The following is a 21,309-nucleotide window of genomic DNA, read 5'->3' on the forward strand; positions in this document are numbered from 1 at the left end:
ATGTAAATCAGTCTCATATTGAACATTCTCAAATATCCACTACATGTGGTCATGGTACAACAGATGGATCTTGTATGTTATCTTCTTCATATGTTTATGTAAATAATCAAGGCAATGTAAAGAAATCTGTCAAGTCTAAAAACAATATATGGCATACTACCTTGTCTGAAGATCAATCCTCTGATCAAAATTGTCATGTATTTGGCCTCCTCAAAAGAGGTCTGCAAGTAATCAACCTAAATATTCAACACATCCTCCCTAAACTGAATGAGATAAAGTTAATATTACAGCAAACTAGATCAGTCAATATTCTAGGTCTATGTGAAACCTTTCTTTCCGATGATACTGATGATTTGGCTCTCCAGATACTGGGGTTCAACTTTGAAAGAAAAGATAGGGAATCCATGGGGGGTGGGGGTATTCTTCTCTATGTAGACAGTTCCATTAGTTATAACAGACGTGTTGATCTAGAGACCGTTGGGGTAGAGAGCATCTGGATCGAAGTAACCCTTGCCCAATCAAAGCCAATACTCTTATGTTCGGTTTACAGGCCACCTAGTTCCACAGCTGATTGGATTGATAGATTTGAGGTTCAAATTCAAAAAGCATTACTTAAGGAAGATTTAGAAATTATCATATTAGGTGATTTTAACATTGACTATATGAAACCTCCACCATTAACATGGATAAGTAGCTTTGAAACTTACAACTTTACTCAATTAATTAACACCCCAACTAGAGTAACGGATAAAAGTGCTACTATCATTGATCATGTCTATACTAATAAACCTGAAAACGTAAGTGAAATTAAGGTACCAGTGTATGCACTGAGTGACCACTACCCAGTCTGTATAACTAGACATGTTCCGAAATCATCTAAAAATGGCCAACACATTGAAATTCAATACAGGGACTTCAAACAGTTTGATGAGGAAATGTTCTTAAATGATTTAGTTTGCAAACCTTTCCAATCAGTCTGCACTATAGCTGATGTCAACACTGCCTTGGACAAATGGTATCAGATGTTCAATGCAGCCTTAGACAAGCATGCCCCAATTAAAACAAAAAGGGTTAAACACCAAATTACACCCAAGTGGATTACCCCTGAGATCAATGAGGCTAGGCACCTAAGAGATAATTTCCACAAGAAAAAAGACATGAAAAGCTATAGAAAGTGGAGAAATAAAACTAAGTACCTGATAGATAAGGCAAAAGAGAACTACTATAAACAGGCTATTAATGAAAGTAAGAGTACCAAAACATTGTGGAAGCATCTAAAAGAGCTGAACCCACGCAAGAACAGTTGCCTTCCCCCTAGACTTAAGCAAAATGATGATATAGCAACATCTGTACAAGACATTGTGGAAATGTTCAACAATTTCTTCATAAGCATCTCCAGTAAGAGTATTCAGAACCAGACTAATATCCCAATTGAACTTGATGCTCTTCTATTATTTATAAAAGCTAAAATTCCTGATGAAAATTATTTTTCAATAGCTAATGTTAGTGAAGGTGATGTTTTTGATATGCTAATTAAGGTTAATATTAATAAATCCTCTGGATTGGATGGTATTGGTCCACGAATTCTTAAAATTGCTGCACCAGTAATAACAAAGTCACTAACGCATATCATAAATTTAAGTATAATGAGTGGTAATTTTCCAGAAACATTGAAATGTGCAAAGGTTACACCTATCTTTAAGAAAGGAGAAAAGGAGGATCCAGGAAATTACAGACCAATATCAATTCTACCTGTATTGTCAAAGCTATTTGAAAAGCACGTAGCCATTCAGGTCTATAAATTTTTTGAAACATACTCTCTATTTCATAAAGCGCAATCAGGATTTAGAAAGTACCACTCGTGCCAAACAGAACTTACCAAATTAATTGATCTTTGGCTGAAGGAAATGGATAATGGACATATGACTGGGATTGTTTTCCTTGACTTCAAGAAAGCCTTTGATCTTGTTGATCATGAAATTCTGCTGCAAAAGTTGAACTGTTACAGATTTGACAATCCTTCTTTAAACTGGTTTAGATCATACCTAAACCAAAGGTCTCAACAAGTAAGCATTGGCAATATTAGCTCTCAAACTCGCACTATTCATTCAGGAGTCCCTCAAGGCTCAGTTTTGAGCCCTCTCCTCTTCCTTATCTATATCAATGATCTACCATTAAATAATGAATCCACAAACACAGATTTGTTTGCAGATGATGCAACTTTGTATACATCTAGTTCTGATACTGAAGTTATCCAAATGAAATTAAACTCAGACCTTATCAGAGTCCAAAACTGGGCACAACAAAATAGGATGGTAATTAATGAAGGTAAAACAAAATGTATGATTTTGGGGACATCACAAAAGCTATACAAGTCAGGGAACCCAAAACTGTCTCTTGCAATAAATAATCATCCATTAGAAAATGTCAAACATGAAAGGCTTGTAGGTGTGTCTGTAGATAATAATTTATTATGGAATGACCATATTGATAAGCTTTGTAAAACACTGTCATCCAAAATTGCCCTTCTCAGCAGAATCAAGAAATATTTACCTATGGAAACTCGCAATCTATACTACAAGTCATATATTCTTCCAACAATGGATTATTGTTCTAATGTATGGGGAAACTGTGCTAAATCTGAGCTTGACAGGATTTATAAACTTCAGAAACGAGCAGCACGTGTAATTTTAGATGCACCTGTTGATCAGCCCTCAAAAGCATTATTTACAGAACTCAAATGGTTCACAATATATGACAGGATAGATTTTCACAAGGCAGTTCTTTTATATAAATGTCTACATGGAACTGCACCAGAGTATCTTCAAGACTTATTCAGGCCTCTATCAGCACAATACCAGTTGAGATCAATATCACATGGAAACATTCTAATACCAAAACCAAGAACAGAGCAATTTAAAAAGAGTTTTCAATACTCTGGTACAGTTCTGTGGAATAAGCTTCCACTACATGTAAAATCTGCTGAAAATATTAGAATATTTAAGAAAAGATATCATGAGCATGTATGTGTTTCTAACAGATAATGGAATTTAGTATTTTAATACTAAACATGTTAAAATAAACAGTAATTATTGCCATCTTCATATAATGTGCATTGTTATACTCTCCTTAAGAGGGCCTCAAGGGAGAATAGTCCTTGACTAATGAGTCACCCTCTATAAATAAAGCATTATTATTATTATTATTATTATTATTATTATCACATAGAAATACCTAGTTCAGTGATTATCACACAGAAGTACCTAGTTCAATGTGATTAACACACAGAAATACCTAGTTCAATGTGATTATCACAGAAATACCTAGTTCAATGTGATTATCACACAGAAATACCTAGTTCAGTGTGATTATCACACAGAAGTACCTAGTTCAGTAGATTTCTGCAGGGTTAGAATGCATATATCTAAGCTCAGTATGATTACCACAAGGTCAGAATGCAGTCATCTAGTTCAGTATGATTACCACTGGGTCGGAATGCATGTATCTACCTCAGTATGATTACCACGTGGTCAGAATGCAAGTATCTGGCTCAGCATGATTATCACAGAGTCAGAATGCAGTCATCTAGTTCAGTATGATTGCCAGAGGGTCAGAATGCAGTCATCTAGTTCAGTATGATTACCAGAGGGTCAGAATGCAGGATTCTAGTTCAGTATGATTACTGCAGGGCCAGAATCTGGTATCTAGCTCAGTATTTTTATTGCAGGGTCAGAATGCAGGTATCTAGGTCAGGATGATTAGTGATGGGCTATAATCCATGTATCTAGCTCAGTATGATTACTGCAGTGTCGGAATGCAGGTATCTAGCTCAGTATGATTACTGCAGTGTTGGAATGCAGGTATCTAGCTCAGTATGATTAGTGATGGGCCATAATCCATGTATCTAGCTCAGTATGATTACTGCAGTGTCGGAATGCAGGTATCTAGCTCAGTATGATTACTGCAGTGTCGGAATGCAGGTATCTAGCTCAGTGTGATTACTGCAGTGTCGGAATGCAGGTATCTAGCTCAGTGTGATTAGTGCAGGGTCAGAATGCAGGTATCTAGCTCAGTTTGATTAGTGCAGGGTCATAATGCACGTATCTAGCTCAGTGTGATTAGTGATGGGTCAGAATGTAGGTATCTACCTCAGTATGATTACTGCAGGGTCTCAATGCATGTATCTACCTCAGTATGATTACCAGAGGGACAGAATGCAGTCATCTAGTTCAGTATGATTGCCACTGGGTTGGAATGCATGTATCTACCTCAGTATGATTACCACATGGTCAGAATGCATGTATCTGGCTCAGCATGATTATCACAGAGTCAGAATGCAGTCATCTAGTTCAGTATGATTACTGCAGTGCCAGAATCTGGTATCTAGCTCAGTATGTTTACTGCAGGGTCACAATGCAGGTATCCAGGTCAGTATGATTAGTGATGCGCTATAATCGATGCATCTAGCTCAGTATGATTACTGCAGTGTCGGAATACAGGTATCTAGCTCAGTACGATTACTGCAGGATCAGAATGCAGGTATCTAGCTCAGTCTGATTAGTGATGGGCCATAATCCATGTATCTAGCTCAGTATGATTACTGCAGTGTCTGAATGCAGGTATCTAGCTCAGTGTGATTACTGCAGTGTTGGAATGCAGGTATCTAGCTCAGTGTAATTAGTGCAGTGTCGGAATGCAGGTATCTAGCTCAGTATGATTACTGCAGTGTTGGAATGCAGGTATCTAGCTCAGTATGATTACTGCAATGTCGGAATGCAGGTATATAGTTCAGTATGATTACTCCAGGGTCAGAATGCAGGTATCTAGCTCAGTGTGATTAGTGCAGTGTCGGAATGCAGGTATCTAGTTCAGTGTGATTAGTGATGGGTCAGAATGCAGGTATCTAGCTTAGTGTGATTAGTGCAGTGTCGGAATGCAGGTATCTAGCTCAGTGTGATTAGTGATGGGTCAGAATGCAGGTATCTAGCTCAGTGTGATTAGTGCAGTGACAAAATGCAGGTATCTAGCTCTGTGATTAGTGCAGTGTCAGAATGCAGGTATCTAGCTCAGTATGATTAGTGCAGGGTCAGAATGCAGGTATCTAGCTCAGTGTGATTAGTGCAGGATCAGAATGTAGGTATCTAGCTCAGTGTGATTAGTGCAATGTCAGAATGCAGGTATCTAGCTCAGTGTGATTAGTGCAGGGTCAGAATGCAGGTATCTAGCTCAGTGTGATTAGTGCAGGATCAGAATGTAGGTATCTAGCTCAGTGTGATTAGTGCAGTGTCGGAATGCAGGTATCTAGCTCAGTATGATTAGTGCAGGGTCAGAATGCAGGTATCTAGCTCAGTGTGATTAGTGCAGGATCAGAATGTAGGTATCTAGCTCAGTGTGATTAGTGCAGGGTCATAATGCAGGTATCTAGCTCAGTGTGATTAGTGCAGGGTCAGAATGCAGGTATCTAGCTCAGTGTGATTAGTGCAGGGTCAGAATGCAGGTATCTAGCTCAGTGTGATTAGTGATGGGTCTCAATGCATGTATCTACTTCAGTATGATTACCACAGGGTCAGAATGCAGGTATCTAGTTCAGTATGATTACTGCAGGGTCTGAGTGCATATATCTAGCTCACTATGATTACCACAGGGTCAGAATGCAAAACTATGTATTCAGGGTGAATGTTTTGTTTAAAAAGCAAAGCTGTGCATCAAATTTTTCATATGAAATTTAAAAGAGTTTAGTTGGTCAGATTTTTGTCACAAGTAGAGCAAACTCACATATATAAATTTCCATTTAAATGCAGTGGAAGGAAAATTCATTTGCATAAACAGTAACAGGGCAAAAACAGAATTTCAGCTAAATTTGAAGCATTTTTGCAAGTTCACAAACAGGATTCTAATTGGTACAGGATAATTCTGACTGAAAAATAAGACAAACTATCAGCTAGATCCAAAGAAAATTTTACTATGATCATAAAATATTTTTAAAAACTGTCCCAGTATTAGGCAGTTTTCACCATTATGGCACTTGTACTGAATTCAACTTTTTACTAAAAATAGACCATGACATCACTGTGCCCGGCTGCCGCCATATTGTTTTCAGACAAAGCACTGAGAGATGCTTAGAAGCACGTCATTAATTCATGACATATAGGCAAAAATAAAGTTTTTTTCACTCTTCCCTCACTAAGTAATGTTTTGATATATTCTACCATAATATACGAGTGTATACAGTAATAATTTTGTACATTTTGTCTTTGTCATTTTGTCATCCATTTGTATTGTTTTCAAATCTACGTTGAGTAAAGCTGTTGTATGTACACATGAAAGGAATATATATATATATATATATATATATATATATATATATATATATATATATATATATATATATATATATATATATATATATATATGTATGTATGTATGTGTGCGTGTATGTATGTGTGTGTGTCCCAAATGAATGTGATAAAACCAGTAATATTCATTTATATCTACTTTATTTCATTTTTAGTTAGTTTTTGTGTGTAAAATGTGTGTCATTTTAAGTATGGCTGTTGTCATTAGGGACAGCAGTTTTTGTATTGCTGTTCCATCAAAACATTCATACAATTATACTTCCTGACAAAATGTAATTGCATATATCTTTTAATTAATGAACTGTATTATCCACATAGTATAAATATAACCAACCAGTGCTGCTCTTTTCAACACATAACTCTAATGAACATAATACATTGTTTTATGTTCTAAACTGTCGTTCAAAATTACGATTTGTTTGTAAAACAGACATTGAAATAAACATAAATTTTCTCTCCATTTTTCTAAACTTCGTTAACACATCAGAATCAGAAAAGGTTAATAAAATCACTAATGCATAATACAAAAAACAAAAACAAACAAACAAACAAACAAAAAACAAACATTGATACATTTTTTAAAACTTATGGAATTTACATGCAACATTTCTAGATTCTACATGCATAATATCACATCAACTAAGCAGAGCGTAATTTTATGCACTAAACAAAATAAAAGAAATAGCCACTTTCCTACATACATCGCTCTCTATTTATATGTTAAAACAATCACATATAAGAATACTTCATCCATATTATTTAATGGGGGGGGGGGCTGGCAGTTCCCTTGGAATTTTCATCTCAAAATATTCAGGGTATATCTATTGGTGATGAAATACAAGGAATTTGTGTATTATACTGTTCTAGAAGATTCATCAAATTTGATTATATGATTTATACAGTCTGCAGGCTTTAGCGTACCACTGTAACTAAATACTGGAATGCACATCTATATTCAGATGAAAAAATTTAACAACTGATACATGGTTTTCAGTAAGAACAATAATAAGAACATTTTGCCAGTTTGCCTTGTCTGAATGGCTATTTTAGAAACTGACATTGCTTGTGGCATTTCACAGAGGTAAAAATTACAAGTGCCATAAAGGAACTTCTTGCAGACATGTGAGGAAGTAAAATTTTGTGAACACTGAAGCTCAGCCATAAAGACCTAAGTCCACAGTAGAACAAATAATTATTTTTACAAATTGAAGGCACCATGCTTCATACAATTTTGTTATTTAGGGTAAATAAAGGACAGTTAATAGTTAAAAAATTCAGTAGTTGGAAACATTCTCTGGTAAACAGCCTGTCTATCCCCTGCCTCTTTATCTTTCCATGATAGGAAGGTCACTTCAAAGTGGCACAATTTACTCCACAGCAACAAGATTCAGGTTTCCAATTTGTATGCATGTTAGAACAGGGTTTGTATTTTCTTCTTTAATCTCATATTTTAATGCGGTAAAAGATCAATGTCATCTGCAACACAAATAACAGAACCAATTTTGGGCCAAAATGTACAGAAAAATTTCAGTACCATGTCAAAATGTCACTTTTTAAATTTATAAGCTTATGCATTCAAGTTCTTAAATATGTGGACATGACATTTTCATTGAGACTGTCATCTCATGTCCAATCCTACCATTACATAACTCTACAGAGTCTTCAACAAAATTACCAAAGCGAATGGGGAATATTATATTTTGCATAAAGAATAATAATCCTAAAAACACACGAATATCTGCAACTTTTATTTAAAAATGAAAAAGAATTCGCAGCAAAAGGAAAACCCAGCACAACACCAGAAATGTTACAATGAGAGAATTACAGCTCTTATCACCAGGTTTTCCCTGTCACATGTCGAGTGTCTGTCCATGGCATGCAGGGAGTGAATGAGGTATTTGTTTCTCGATGAATTATTAGCATTATCTTGACAGGTAAATTCTACTCTCATTTTAAAAGTTCCTAATGTCTGCTGTTTTACTGATGTTGCAGTCATTAAAACCTAGACATCAAGGCGAAAGTACCCATGTTTGAGATCTGCTGAGCTTTAAAACTTAGACATCAAGGTGAAAGTACCCATGTTTGAGATCTGCTGAGCTTTAAAACTTAGACATCAAGGTGAAAGTACCAATGTTTGAGATCTGCTGATATTTAAAACCTAGACATCAACCTGAAAGTTCCAATATTTGATATCACTTGATCTGATAGAATCATAGCATGCTGGTTATGTCTTTGGTTTACCTACTTAATCAAAATATGCTGTTGGTTGATTAAGTATTTGGCTTTTGTCACTAGATAAGCCTCAATAAATTTATTCACTTTCTAGATGATTTGATTTAACTGGTATATATATATATATATATATATATATATATATATATATATATATAGAGAGAGAGAGAGAGAGAGAGAGAGAGAGATAATAGATGGAGAGAAAGATATATAGATATATAGATATATACCCAAGGTCAGGTCAGAACCACTTCAGTTGCTGTTACACAATTAGTATGGTTATTGTTTGATAATATCTTTATATCTTTGTTGCTATATAATTATATCTGTATATCTTTATTAGTATTAAATAATACATGTATATCTTTATTGCAATATAATTATATCTGTATATATTTATTGCTATATAATGATATGTATATTTTTATTGCTAAGTAATTATGTCTGTACATCTTTACTGCTGTATAATGTCTGTACATCTTTACTGCTGTATAATATCTGTACATCTTTACTGCTTTTAAATTATACCTGTATATCTTTATTGGTATATAATTATATATATTTATCTTGACTGCTATATAATTATATGTATATCCTTAATGCTATATAATTATATCTGTATATCTTTAGTGCTATTAAATAATACCTGTATATAGTTATTGCTATATAGTTATGTCTGTATATCTTTATTGCTATATAACTATATCTGTATATCTTTATTGCTATATAATTATGTCTGTATATCTTTATTGCTATTAAATAATACCTGTATATCTTTATTGGTAGATAATATCATGATATCTTTATTAACAGTGTATATAATTTATCTGTGTATCTGTATATCTTTATTGCTATAAGATAAAATCTGTATATCTTTATTGTTATATAATTATATCTGTATATCTTTATTGTTATATAATTATATCTGTATATCTTTACTGCTATATAATTATATCTGTATATCATTACAGCTATATAATTATATCTTTAGATCCTTACTGCTATATAAAATTGTTTTGCAATAAATGCATGTAATACTTTAACAAGGAATTTAAATAAACAATAAAATACATATACAGTCATTGCATGTATTTTTCCATTTTAGAAAATTCAACCTCAAAAACTGACTGTCCTACATGTACCCGTTATGAGAAACAACCTGTTTTGACAGGCCACTTGTAGATGGCAGAACGGTTATCTTTCATGATAGGTTTTACTCTAACTTTATGTGGGAACAAAAGTACAGTGAATGGTATATTATACACCTTTTGCATTTTAACAGTCATGTATTTTGGCATGAGTTGGACCTAATGCAGTTGACAGTAGGGACATGGTTGACTAATAATTGTCTTAATCTGAATTGTTATCCTGTCAGGTCAAAAATAAATCAACACTATATTATATTATATTATATTATATTATATTATATTATATTATATTATATTATATTATATTATATTATAACTACAATAGAAAGATGTCAAATGTGAAGAATTTTTTTTTAAACAGCTTATAAAACAATCACAACTCTTTTGTCCCATTTTTTTGCATTATTCTTTTATCAGTACAATTTATATAAAGAATAATGAAGATCTGTAATATATAAAATTATTCTCTTTTGCCATTACATTTGACATTGGCAAAATATTATGGAACACGACAATATCTTTCAAAGAAAAATTATTTCATGTTTTGATGTAATGGAAATATACAGACTTTTCTTGCAATGTTTTGTTGTTGTTAGAGGGTTTAACGCCATTTTTCAGCAAAAGATAGGTTATACATGGCGGCCAGTATAATTGGTGAAGGAAGAACCCTGGAAAATCCTGGAAAGAACCACCGACCCATGAGAAGCTACCGGCAAGCTTTCTCACATATCCACACTGACCGAGCCCGAGACTCGACCCCACACAGACAGAGGTGAGATGGCAGCGATCCATAACGGAGAGTGCTTTAGACCACTCGGCCACTCGGGCCCCTCTTGCAATGTGTAGAAAGAGTTGAATAAATATTATATGTCACTACATACTATACCAGTATACATAATCATTTACCGACTTACTAGAGTCAATATGAATGTTTCAAACAGTTAACTGATTTGACACATTTTAATGGCTACTAGTATTCAAACAGTCAATTAATATATATTTGACACATGGTATGGATACTAGTATTCAAATAGTCAATTGTTTTGATAAATTTCTAAGGATAGTAGAATTCAAAAGGTCAACTGATTTGAAACATTTCTAAGGATAGTAGAATTCTAATGGTCAATTGACTTGGCACATTTCTATGGGTACTAGTATTCAAACAGTCAAACTGATCTGACATATTGCTATGAGTACTACTACTAAATAATATTCAAACAGTCCAACTGGGGTAGATGGGATAATCAAGGGGGGGGCGGGAGCGAATGCTGATTAATGCTTGTTACTGGGTAACAAAGGGGAGTGCTGAGGATAACTGTTATGTATATTTTTGATTTAATATATATTAGATTTAATTTAATTGTTTTTTTGTAAGTTTTAAATTCTTTTATTCGATTACTTGCTATTGTAATGTAACTTTATTTACTGGAATAGAGTTCAGTTCTGACTGCCTTTTTTATTTTTGATGCGAACAACTTTATAGAACATTGCATCTATAGCTGACCTAGTTCCTGACTTTGATTCAGAACCAGTAATAGTTTGCAGTAAACTACTTTAAAAAAAGAAATTATATTCTTTCTCAGAGTAAGATTCATAAAGTAGAATTAAGGCCATACTTGGACTATCTGTTAAATAACATGTATTAGTTAGGTTTTTCCAGAGGACTGACCCACATCCAGTCATCTGTTTTGCGTTGTAGCTAGATTTATTGTTGATGTTTTGAGAAATAATAGTCATACTTGCCTTAACACTGGAGACGTCCAGGTGTTTTATATTGTGACCAGTTTTGGGGCTAATTATTTTATTTTATTTTAAAGAAAAGTAATTCTTTTCCCTGGAAATACTAGTGCTCTAAATTAATTCTTGGACAAGGACATTTATCAAAATTTATACAGAATTCAAATTGGAATATTATTTTCTGTGATTCAAATAAGAACTGTTGACACATCAGTACGACGCTGACCACAACATACGTCATCGCCTTCCATTTTGGATTTCATCAAGACTGGAAATAAGTTTCATTAGGGCTTTTGTTTCTAGGACTCCTACTTTTTAATTCTTGGATTATTTTAAATTTGGATTTGACTTGCAAAACCTAAGTTCTTTTTCTCATTTTTAACTTGTTTTTCTAGGGAAATAAATTAATTGTTAAATTTTACAAAGTTTGTTGTTTTCACTCTTTTCTTGTTACTTCTGAAAGAGCCTAAACACATAACAATAACCAAGGGGATAGTGGCCCAAAAAAGTTTGGGAACCACTGCAGTAGAACAAAATTATATATAAATCTTTGAAATGCAAATAGTTAATAATGATAGATTATAGTGTTTGTGGTGTTTGTACTGTTGAATATTGTGGGAAAGACCAAAGTAGAATGGTACAAGCTTGCAAACCCATTGTAATTCTGGCAAGATCAAATTACAATGGTGCAAGCATGCAAGCCCCATGTAATTCTGGCAAGAACACAATATCCAACAGTACAAACATTATAATTTACATATTATGTACCACTATTGTTTCAATGATCAACTTTATTCAAACTGTTTCTAAAAGATATTAAAATGAATCTGAATATGTTTGAAAAGAAACTTGTTTAAATTATTTTTAAGACTGAATCAAACATAACTACAGCAGACGACATGACATGCTGTTGCATCTTGATAAATCTCCTATGACATCATGTTACATAGCAACAAACGTATTGGGTCTTATGTATGTTTAACAGTCCCCACTATTTGACAACATCCAATAAGTGGAAATGTTTAACAGTGCTGAGTGCCTCACATGAATGTTCCTGTCTAAAGCCTGATTGATTTGGGTGTAACAGCAATTGTTTGGTTAAATATGACATGAATGAGTCATGGACATGTTTTTCAATCCATTTTGACAAGTTTGGTAGTATTGAGATTAGTCGGTAGTTATCAGCATCATCCTTAGAACCAGATTTGTGAATAGGAGTTACTTTTGCAGTTTTCCATATTTTGGGGACAGATGAGGTTGCAATACTTAAATTGATTATGAATGTTATGCTATCTACAATAGCAGAGGCAGAAGATTTAATGAGTCATGGACCAATCTGATCAAGTCCTGTAACCTTCTTGGTGTCAAGATCACTGAGACATTTTTAACAAAGTTTTTTGATACTGGTGGAATAGAAAAACATACCTCCTAAGAGATTTTGCTGCTGCAGAACTTTTTCAGTTCATTAAAGTTGTTTTCTGTCACTGGTTCTTTTAACTTTGTGGTAATGTTGGTGAAAAATCCTTGAAAACCTTTGCAATGTCAGTGTCATCAGTGACTATGGTGTCATTTACCAGAAATGAGTGAATTTTATTTGTCTGATCTTTGTGTGTTCCTCCAGCGAGTTCATTGAAGACTTTCCAAATTGAGTTTGTGTTGCTCTTTTTGTTTTCAAGCAATGATTGATAATAAGCTTTTTTAAGCCTTTTTAATCTAACTTGTTATTTTGTTTTTCCATACTTTATATTGTGCATGGTTTCCCATAGCCTTGAATTGGTCCTGTATTTTCATACTCAATGTACTTTCAGTGGTGCATGCTAAGAGATTACATCCATATATAAATCAGTCCACAACCTCAGCGCTTCATCTATGTCATCCAAATTTTGGATCATATTCCATGGAAGTTTATATAGGTCATTGAAAAATTGTTCTTCTTTTAAAAAAAATTAATGATCTGTAAGTGATCGTTTTGTGTGTATTTTTCTTATTTCTCTTGCATTTAACCTTTCTTGTCAAAAAAGTAGGATAGTGTCACTAAGACCAACATTCATTACATTAACACAAGCCACATTGTCTGGTAGGTTGGTATAAATGTGATCAAAAAGAGTGCTTAATATTTCTGTTACCCTTGTGAGCTCATTTACCAGCTGGACTAGGCCTAATGATTCAATAAATTCCATCCAGTTGTTTCTTATCTGAGTATTGAGAAGGTCCTTATTTATATCTCTGAGTATATGTGTTTCTTTCTCCTGTGCAAGAACATTTTCCATTCATTTCAGAAAGTTATCATTCCTAATTGCTTTGGAGCAAAGTGGCCTATAAATGAAACCAACTAGGCTCCTAGCTTTTAACTTGGTTAAACTAAGACTTTTTTTTTTGTCTTCAGTGGGTTTTTATGCAGTTTGCTGGCACAAAACTGTTTTTGTTTGTTTCAGTTTGCAAATGACATTGGTGATCCTAGTCCTATAATAAAACAAGATCAACATGTGCTATGTCTAAGTTTAAGAAAATTAAAAACTAGGGATGTCTGAAAAATGTCTAGTTTTTGTTCATGGAGTTTTCAAGTATTTCTGTATTTTTATTTCTGACCAATGATCTCCCTATGTTTCTGTGTTTATCACTGCTTAAATGTGCACAAAAGCAGAAGAAGAAACAATAATGAGTGCACCACTGCAGCAATTGGATGCAACTATATCTGGTGACAACCCATGTTGGGTGTCATTTGATCCACCCAATTTTAGCCCATTTTAATTATTTTTTTTAGTCATTACTTCTGGAATATATATAAAATAAAAGAATTGAACTTAAACAGTACTGTATATACTCACTTATGAGTACAACTGCAAACTGCACAGACCCAGATCTGCTGTCGCCTAATGCACCAGCAGATCTAGGTCTGTGCAGTTCGTGAAGAACAAACAGTAGAACAGACAAAACAGACCTTGATATGAATGTGGATTGTGCTATAGCAGATGCAGATCTTTGGTGCTTGCAGTTAAATCAAGTATATGCAGTAATATCTTATTCATTCTTAAGTTTAGTGGTCCTTTAAAATAAGAAGTTCTGTGAAAAATTCAAAGATAAAACCAACTTTTTCAAAGTTAAAGAAGCTTTCAAAGCAACCCCTCAAATTCAAGGATTTTTCAAGGTTATACAAACCATGTATAATAGCATGAAAATCTAATCAGATCATCCAAACATACATAAGAATTTCATTTGTCTACTTCATGTGGGTTTTGCTAAATTGTGCTAAAAAGGTATTTTTAAAAATATTCTAGCAAATTTACAAATGAGTATATAAAAAAACCTGAAAATCTAATTAGGTCATCTGTCTATCGATAAGAATATGCCAACCAAATTTCATCCCTGGCATGAAAACATATTTTAACGTATTTTTGTAATGGCTTTAAAATCTGGTCAGGTCATTAACTCATGATCATGATAAAGTGTGTCAAATTTCATGGCTCTAAGTTCTATAATTGTTGTGCTATCATGCTAAAACTGGCTCTGGGATGGAGGTGTGGACATACAGATATGTGGATATATGGATTTATGGACATAGAGATGGACAGCAGCATGGATGGACAGCAGCAAAGCAATATGGCTCCCATCTACAATAAAATTTCTTACACTGAGAAAAGATTGACAAAACATTAATTTTGTGTTTGTGTCCAACCTGTCAGAATTTTCTTTTCCTATGTAAAATTTTTTTCATCTCCATCTCTGAATGAATATGTCAGCAAAGGGAGGTAATTCACTTTAAAATTGGATCTCTGTTCCTTTGAAATAGGTTGTACAAAGGAAACAAACATACAAATGTTAACTAGGGGTGAAACAATACAACTGTGCCATGTATCGATACAATTCACGATACGCAGCCTGCGACATGATACATAAACTTGATGGTCTTTCTGTCTTTGGCAGGTAGGTGGTGCCCTTTCATGTATGTTGACATTCTTGGTTATATTTCCAGCATGCTGACTACAGAGAGACATAGTTATCACACATTTATATGCATTTCTCATTGATGAGAAGATATCAACAGTACTTTCAAACAGACTACCTGTTGGTTGTAGTGAGTTTTATCCAACGTTTTAGGCCAATTTGATGTCACAGTTACATTAGGAAGACATTATGATGTTATCTTCAAAACAGAAGAAATAATGCAATTTTCTCATGCAAAGAAAATCTCACCTAGAACAAATCCAGACATGGGAATGTGGTTGAATACCAACAAAATCTACTACATTTTATTTCCTGTAGATGCAAAATACTGCTGCAGCCACAGATACTTGTATTTGTTAGCAAAGGAGGAGAACTATTGACTACACCCAGTCCTATTCCACAATTTTCTATTAACTTACACAAGGCAATTAACTTTAGCAGTTTTAAATCTGCACCATTGCTCATTCTATGCTAATTTCATTTATTCCATCAGCATTTCATTCACTGGTTAAATATCTCTACATAAAAAAGAAAAATTCTAAACTTGTTTCCCATGTATGATTTGATGAGTGATGATGACAGGTTTTTGTCTTAACGGAGATCTGCCCCTTTATATATAAAAAATGGAGGGGAGGAAGAAATGGTCGCAGGTCAATATTTACCTAATCTTCAATATCTGTCTCTCTTTCTTCCTGCTCCACTTTCTTATAGCTCAAATGAAATCATTATCTTTGACAGGTGTCACCTCTAGTTGTATAAGCATTAATCTGTAAATTATTTCTGAGCATACTCTGCTCCTTTTCTTTGTATCAATATCGTTCTGTGCTTCTTTAGGAAGGGGCATATAGTGTTTGTCAGCTTGAATATGTTGGGAAACTGATCTGTATGACTGTTATGTACAATTTTCCAGAGCTCACAGATATTATCTTTTGGATACATCTGCTCCAAAATAAGATTTTTCACTAACATGAACTTTCTTTGTTAAATCAGTAATTTACTGACTACTATGCCAATTTTTTTATCTGTTCCATAACGCTATATAAGGGTATTTAGTCCGTCACTGCTTGTGCAGTCAGAGGTCTTACAATAAATATCTTTACTTCTTAATTACATTTTATAACCCTTATTTTATTCAATTTATCTTAACCCTGATATGGATACATGTATATTGTTTTGTAATATATCATCCGCAGGGCAAATTTGCTTAATTAAAAAAAGGAAAATTGCATTATGCTTTTAAATTATCTGTATTGTAATTAGGTTCAGCATTCTGTCCTTTAATTTTGAAATACCACTAAAAGGGGTGCTCCATCCAGTATGTACATCTGACTTGTATTTAACACCTTTTCGGGCTCAAAATCAATCACTGACATCTCCATTAACACTTTCCCAGCTCCAATATTCCGATATACTTCATAACTTTAAAAATTACTGTCATTATCACTATCATCAACAAATACTTGCCCAACAAAATCATAATGAATAAGACATTTTGGGTTTTCTAGGTAGCCTGTATTTTAAACACGCATTTGTAAAAGTTTCTTCATAAATTGTTCAAACTATGCCATAATTTTTATTCCTATGCATGTCATTCAAATCAAATTTAGTTTCACAACCATTCATGCCATGCTTGAAGAACCCCGATGTGGAACAATTGCTACTCGTAAAATAGATTGCTCAACAAGAATGGTTAAATAAAAATTATATACTTCACCAAGCACATTTTCATATGTGGGACTTTTGATGAATTTGCGGGAATTTTCGTGTTTCACTGTTCTCCAAGCCCGCGCAATGGTACACCCTAACAGCATCTCTGCTTAAGTACTTAACATATCAAACAACTTTCCCATGAAGTCTCTCTGCTGCTCTGCCACTACTTCCTGTTTGTCACATAGAGAATAAGCTACATTGATTTCTGATTGGTGGTTATTGTTTAACCAGGACAGAAACAGGCAATAACCACAAATGCGAATTCAGTGCAACATATTTTACCGTGAAACACACCGGTAGCATAGCTTTCAAATTGACCAAAGAAGTCAAGATACAATTCAATGTAGAAACTTTGTGTGAAAGTGGTTATTAAATGACGAGTAAAGTACTTCATTATACATGTGGAACATGTTTGGAATGTATAGTATATTCTAAACATACTTCTGGGTTAAGATAATTTGCATGAAATGGGGGGAGGGGCAGATTATGAACCATGTCATTTTGTGTTAACTTGTAGGTGGCAAGCGGTTCTTCTAAAATAATTCATTTCATTTTTACTAATAAACATAAATGCATCTGACTACAAATGCTTTTTCAGATAGATTATACTCTTACAGAATAACCAGGCAACTAAAAATAATTATTCATGACTGGTGAAGACTGAAGTAACATGCATACAATAAGTATCGTTTTGTATAAAGTCTCCATCTCTTGTATAGATATGTGTATTGTTTCAGCAAAAGTATCGACGCATCAATATTTCAATGAATTGTTTCACCCCTAATGTTAACCCTTTTAAATTCACCAGTATGGTAATGAAATGGCTTAGTTTCCAGCCAAACTGATGAAAATGTTTCTATTTGGATATCATAAAAAATTGGAGTTCACCTGCATTAGCTTCTGCCTTGGCAAGTTCAGCCCAATATAAGGCTGGTATCCCAGGTACCAGTATGGTTGTTGTTTGTTTTGGTATCAGCTCTGGACCTGAAAAAAACACAAAAACAATAATTACTGTATTGATCATAAATGGTCAGTGTAAACTGTCCAAGCAGCTTAATGTAGAACTGTCAGTAATGAATACATCAGTGTAAACTGTCCAAGTGGCTTAATGTAGAACTGTCAGTAATGAATAGATCAGTGTAAACTGTCCAAGCAGCTTAATGTAGAACTGTCAGTAATGAATACATCAGTGTAAACTGTCCAAGCAGCTTAATGTAGAACTGTCAGTAATGAATACATTAGTGTAAACTGTCCAAGTGGCTTAATGTAGAACTGTCAGTAATGAATAGATCAGTGTAAACTGTCCAAGTGGCTTAATGTAGAACTGTCAGTAATGAATACATCAGTGTAAATTGTCCAAGCAGCTTAATTTAGAGCTGTCAGCAATGAATACATCAGTGTAAATTGTCCAAGCAGCTTAATTTAGAGCTGTCAGCAATGAATAGATCAGTGTAAATTGCCCAAGAAGCTAATGTAGAGCTGTCAGCAATAAATACATCAGTTTAAGTTGTCCAAGCAACTTAATGTGGAACTGTCAGTAATGAATACATCAGTGTAAATTGTCCAAATCAGCTAATGTAGAGCTGTCAGCAATGAATACATCAGTGTAAACTGTCCAAGCAGCCTAACATAGAACTGTCAGCAATGAATACCTCAGTGTAAACTGTCCAAACAGCTTAACGCAGAACTGTCAGCAATGAATAGATCGGTGTAAACTGTCCAAACAGCTTAAACTGGAGCTGTCGGCAATGAATACATCAGTGTAAACTGTCCAAACAGCTTAAACTGGAGCTGTCGGCAATGAATACATCAGTGTAAACTGTCCAAACAGCTTAAACTAGAGCTGTTGGCAATGAATACATCAGAAAATGCTCTGGTTGCTAAAATTTACTTACCAAGTTCCTCAATAAGAGTAACCTTGTAAAACAAATGTGAGTGTATACTTTTGCTCACCACACACAAGTTAAAATACACACAAATGTAAAACCAGGAATAAATGGAACCCATTTTTTGTTGTAGACCACAGAGCATTTTCAAATTCAGAAAATGACTTCACAGAATTTGCAGTACAAAAAGCAGTAATAAATAGGTTTTGTTCTGTGGCATTTACAACAGATATACATATTCTGATCTTAAATGAAAAGCAGCTGCAACTTTACCAATATATGAATTTGTGAGCACGGCATGTCAACTAGATCTTATTAAATGTCTTTAATGAATACATTGACTTGAAATGACTTCTTTAGAAATAATATCCATGTAACTGATTTTATTGTATACACCACATACATTAAAAATAACAAGGCATTTAAAGTGTTGGTATAAAGCAATTTGATATACCAATATTACTGGTATATCAAATTGTGATCTGCCCATGGCGCAATAATACGCATATATAAAGTCTCACAACCATGTGCAATTATTTCTGGATCAATGATCAATTTCCACACATTAATCATTAGTAACATATGAAAATAATGATAAAAAGTATTATTAATCACTGTTTTCTAAAAGAATTTAATATGGTACACATTGTCATTGCAATCCTGTCTGCTTTCTGTTCCCCCTCCCCTCTCATGTATAATGGACAAACTAGACAGAAATGTGGAGTGAGAGAGAAAAGGAATTTGGGCTGAATTAAAACCCTGAAATAGAAATTACACCAAGTAACGTACCAGAATAAGGTTCATCATAGCAATATGTGTGCACTTTCCATGGGATTTATCGATAGTGATACAAAGTTGCAAACCATGTTGATATTATGCTGTAAATTTCTCAGTTACATTGTACTGTGATGTATTTAATGCTTTGTTGTTGTTGTTGTTTCTTAAACATATTATAATGTTGTAAATCTTGATTATTATTAATTAAATATGAAAATGTCCAAAGGCCTGCCTCTCTCAAGGATTTTCGTTTGTGTGATCCCACAATGTTTCTGGACTTATGAATTATGGTAAAAGTCAAGTCAAACCAACCAAAGGATAAAAGAGATAGAGAGACAGAGAGACAGAGAGACAGAGAGAGAGAGAGAGAGAGACAGAGAGAGAGAGAGAGAGAGAGAGAGAGACAGAGAGAGAGAGAGAGTTTTAGTTTTAAAGTCAAACTGACCAGAGAGAGAGAGAGAGAGAGAGAGAGAGAGAAATTTATGATCGGTGGTAATGTTACTAAAGCAGAATAATGACTTAGATCAACTGATTAAAATATTTTAATTACCTCTTGTTGGTACATCATTTCGCTTAGCTTCTATTCCATATTAATTTCCATGCATCAGTATGTGAATGTCTAAGTGTTCATGTGAATGGCATATTTAACCAAGTGTTTGCAGTGCTCTACTTTCCTCATTAAAACCATCTTTCATGTTTCAATCATAAGTGTGTATTATACTGATTTAATCAATGTAAAGAAAAATAGAAAATAAAAAAAATAATCTACTTTTCAATATGCAAAGGTGATTGTGAATAGCCACAAAAGGCACAGAACTACATTTTATAGTGGACACACTCGCAGATGTGAGTTCATTCACTTGGTCAATACAACGCTGGCTGTTGTAAATCTTAACTCCATTCAAAGGGCAAATATATGTATTTGTATGTGATATAAATAAAACATATGTACAGTATGTATGCTGTATCAATGATATACCACTCATATCAATATTTCATTAAAAGGAAACTCAGCAAGCCTCATTTCCTTTTAACGAAAAATGTATACATCTTGTGGTATATCATTGATAAAGCACACATACTATACATATATTCTCTGTTTCTCTGTCTGTCTGTCTGTCTGTCTCTCTCTCTCTATATATATATAATACAATCAGTTACATGGATATTAATTTGTGTACAGAACAATGAAGACAATAATTATCTTGTACCAACGATAGTTATTAACACCCTGATAACCAAAATGTGAATCTCCACTGTTCTGCAACCTTGTCCATGCCACAATCAATGTTTATGGACCTGTTGCTAAAATAGCCATCAAGGGATTTAGGAAATAAAAACAAATGAAAAAACTCGGACCACCACTATGATGCTGATTTCTGTATGTGGCCTTGACTCCAAGGTCAAAGTGGCAAGCAAGAATGTTACTGGATGAATTATCTTAGTTGATAATGATTGATGCCAAAATTTAACAAAATTCATAGGAAATGAAAAACTTGAACCATAATCTTCACATAT

At 33.8% G+C, this 21,309-nt stretch overlaps 1 protein-coding gene across 3 annotated transcripts in view; it reads right to left on the reverse strand.

The window, feature by feature from the left end:
* The window catches only part of LOC149800809 (uncharacterized), a 96,999-nt gene that overhangs the window by 59,008 nt on the left and 16,682 nt on the right, over window positions 1-21,309 (reverse strand). For all 3 annotated transcript variants that reach the window (XM_089954801.1, XM_089954803.1, XM_089954804.1), the window contains exon 6: window positions 18,017-18,112. In XM_089954801.1, coding sequence (XP_089810927.1) covers window positions 18,017-18,112 — 96 coding nt within the window. The remainder of the gene's footprint in view (window positions 1-18,016; window positions 18,113-21,309) is intronic.

Source organism: Sinohyriopsis cumingii, chromosome 4 (assembly GCF_028554795.1).
Source record: "Sinohyriopsis cumingii isolate HCF-2022 chromosome 4, ASM2855479v2, whole genome shotgun sequence".
Lineage (NCBI taxonomy): Eukaryota > Metazoa > Mollusca > Bivalvia > Unionida > Unionidae > Sinohyriopsis > Sinohyriopsis cumingii.